We start from the raw sequence: 2,983 nt of genomic DNA, 5'->3' as shown, positions 1-2,983 counted from the left end.
AAAAAGTTACTCAGAATTATGTCCTTGATAACATATGTCAAGGTCAAGGTCATTGGGGTTGGGTCCCCTATTTGCTATATTTACCTTAAATTCTTTATATGAATATATAAAATGTAATATTTATTATATATTATATTTCTATATATTTTTATATATTATATTTTTATTTTGAATTTATATATATACATATATATTTATGCGTATAACAATTTACATATTAAAACGAAATAAATAATAAGTTAAAGGCTCTGATATAAATATAATAAACTAAAAAAGGAAACGGGCTAATAAGAGCCGGGTGCAATAACGCAATACACCAAGTTAAATTAATTAAAAAATCTTCTTTAATGATCTTGAAATGTTTCGTGAAATATATTAGAAATATATAAATTGTTATTACTTATTAGAAATATATTTATACTTATTAAATATATTAGAATATATTTATACTTATTAAATATATTAGAAATATATAAATTGTTATTACTTACAGATATTGCAAACATTATACAACTTATATATATATTTACAGCATATTCATTGCCCAGAGCAAAGGCGCGATTGAACGAGGCCAGACAAGATCTAGAATTACCAACTGCGACTCGTACAGCGAAAAGACAAGAACTTTTGAAGAAGTTGCAAGCATTGAGCATTTATTGCTCTCAACTCGGGGATACGAGGCCGATTTCTTTTTGTCAGTTTAGCCCTAATTCAAAGATTCTTGCTACCGCATCATGGTCAGGCTTGTGCAAATTATGGTCTGTACCTGACTGTACTTTGTTGCGCACTTTAAAAGGACATACTTGTAATGTTGGCTGTATTGTTTTTCATCCAAAAGCTACGATAACCGAAGATGTGATAGGTGATAATGCAGGACAGACTTGCACGCTGGCATCTTGCGCATCAGATGGTATATTGTTATAAATTACATATAAGATTATGAAATAAGAGAGACATTTTATTGATATAAATATTACAATTAGGTACTGTGAAATTGTGGGGCGGAGGCAATGGCGAAGAACCACTGGCGGAAGTAGAAGGACACGAGCCTCATAGAGTTTCTAGGATAGCGTTTCATCCGTCCGGACGATTTCTTGGCACGTGTTGCTACGACGCATCTTGGCGATTGTGGGATTTAGAGCAGCAAGCAGAGGTACTTCATCAAGAAGGTCACTCTAGAGCTGTACATTGTATTAGGTATATTTTCTCTTATATATGATTCCCTTAATTGATTTTTCTTGTATATCAAGTCGATCTTTATTACATATTTTTATGGTTACTCAGCTTTCAGTGCGACGGAAGCGTTTGCGCTACAGGCAGTCACGATTCTTTTGGTAGAGTATGGGATTTGCGTACCGGCAGATGTATAATGTTTATGGAGGGTCATCTAACATCCATCTACGGCGTTGATTTCTCGCCGAATGGTTTTCATATAGCGACAGCGAGTGAGGATAACACTTGCAAGATATGGGACTTGCGAAAGAGGACCTGCATATACACGATACCGGCGCATACCAGCTTATTGTCCGATGTGAAATACCAGAGAATAGAAGGACAATATTTAGTTACTGCATCTTACGACAACACAGCCAAGATCTGGTCCAATAAAACGTGGCAACCGCTCAAGGTGTTACCAGGTCATGACGGAAAAGTCATGTGCGTCGATGTGTCTCCTGATCACAAATATATCGCGACTACTTCGTATGACAGAACTTTTAAATTATGGGCTCCAGAATAAACCGACTGAGAGAATATTCTTTCTAAAATTATTTCAAGTAGTTTATAAAAATTTACCTTCTTTGGCATTTCTTATTTATATAATATAACAAAGTATGTAATATAATATACTTGTGTAAAACAAATAAAATCACATTTCATTTATTGATCATTTAATTATAGCGATTGTATGGGGTTTACTATGCATTTATTGATTGTGTAATCGTACAATTTTGTATACAACAGTTTTAATAAAAATTAATTTCTCTGAAAAAGCAATAATATATTGCTTATATTGGAGAGATATAATTCTTACTAAATGTGCAACATGAAATTACAATCGGAAATATTCTTAACGCTCGTACTGCGCATTTTAAAAATATGTCTTCCGTGAAATAGGTCTTATAATCGCGTATAAACTTTTGACGTTATTTATAACTGGGGCAGCTGCCCCAGTTCAATAGGAGCACCGTCGATGTTTATACCTCGACAAAGAGTCACGAACATGTTAACTACAGAATTCGAACTCTTGTGCCGAGGTTTGCCGAGTACATTTCAAGATGAGAACCAAAAGAGGAAGACTTCGCATGCTACTCTTATATTATTAACAAACTTTCAATGAAATTCTGAAACAGCATCCTTTAAAACTTTCATTGTAGATTTTACACTGTTATACCGACAGAATTTCTCTTTGGGAAATGTAATTCACTTTTTATTTATTTTCAAATTGCAGTTTTGATATTTCACAGAATATGTTTACTTGTAAAAATAAAATATAACATATTATTTAAAGAAATTAAAATTATTATAATAATTTATTAAATGTCAATTTATTAATATCAGGAAGGGAATCTAAGATTTATAATCTTAAAAGAAAGCAGTAATTACATTTATATTCTAAATGATAGTATAACTACATATTTCTATTGCGTTATATTTTTCTTGTCAATAAGCTATATCGACGCAATTAAAATTTCAATTTCGACTCGATACATATGTATCGAATCGAAATTGTCAGTAGTGATCGGAAAAAACTATCGTTTTTATTTGATTTAGGGCCAATTTCACCAAGTCCGGTTAGATTAACCGATGGTTAAAATTAGCAGGGTGGCCAACAGAAAATAGAGGTGAAGGAAAACCAAGCATTCATATAATTTCAGTTGGAACCCTGCTAATTTTAACCGTCGGTTAATCTAACCGGACTTGGTGAAATTGGCCCTTAGAGACGTTCTGCTCGTTCTGCTTGCGCTCATTCCGCTCCATGGGG

The 2,983-nt window shown here is 33.1% G+C and overlaps 1 protein-coding gene across 3 annotated transcripts in view; it reads left to right on the top strand.

The window, feature by feature from the left end:
* LOC115242639 (U4/U6 small nuclear ribonucleoprotein Prp4) overlaps positions 1–2,031 on the top strand; it is a 4,004-nt gene extending 1,973 nt beyond the window's left edge. For all 3 annotated transcript variants that reach the window (XM_029819079.1, XM_029819080.1, XM_029819077.1), the window contains exons 3-5: positions 533–910; positions 984–1,197; positions 1,285–2,031. In XM_029819079.1, coding sequence (XP_029674939.1) covers positions 533–910; positions 984–1,197; positions 1,285–1,738 — 1,046 coding nt within the window. In that variant the 3' untranslated portion in view covers positions 1,739–2,031. The remainder of the gene's footprint in view (positions 1–532; positions 911–983; positions 1,198–1,284) is intronic.
* Positions 2,032–2,983: the final 952 nt, after the last annotated feature.

Source organism: Formica exsecta, unplaced genomic scaffold (assembly GCF_003651465.1).
Source record: "Formica exsecta isolate Colony F162 unplaced genomic scaffold, ASM365146v1 scaffold614, whole genome shotgun sequence".
NCBI classification, from domain to species: Eukaryota; Metazoa; Arthropoda; class Insecta; order Hymenoptera; family Formicidae; genus Formica; species Formica exsecta.
Note: the sequence above shows the minus strand (reverse complement) of the source record. Positions and strands in the feature narration are given on the sequence as shown.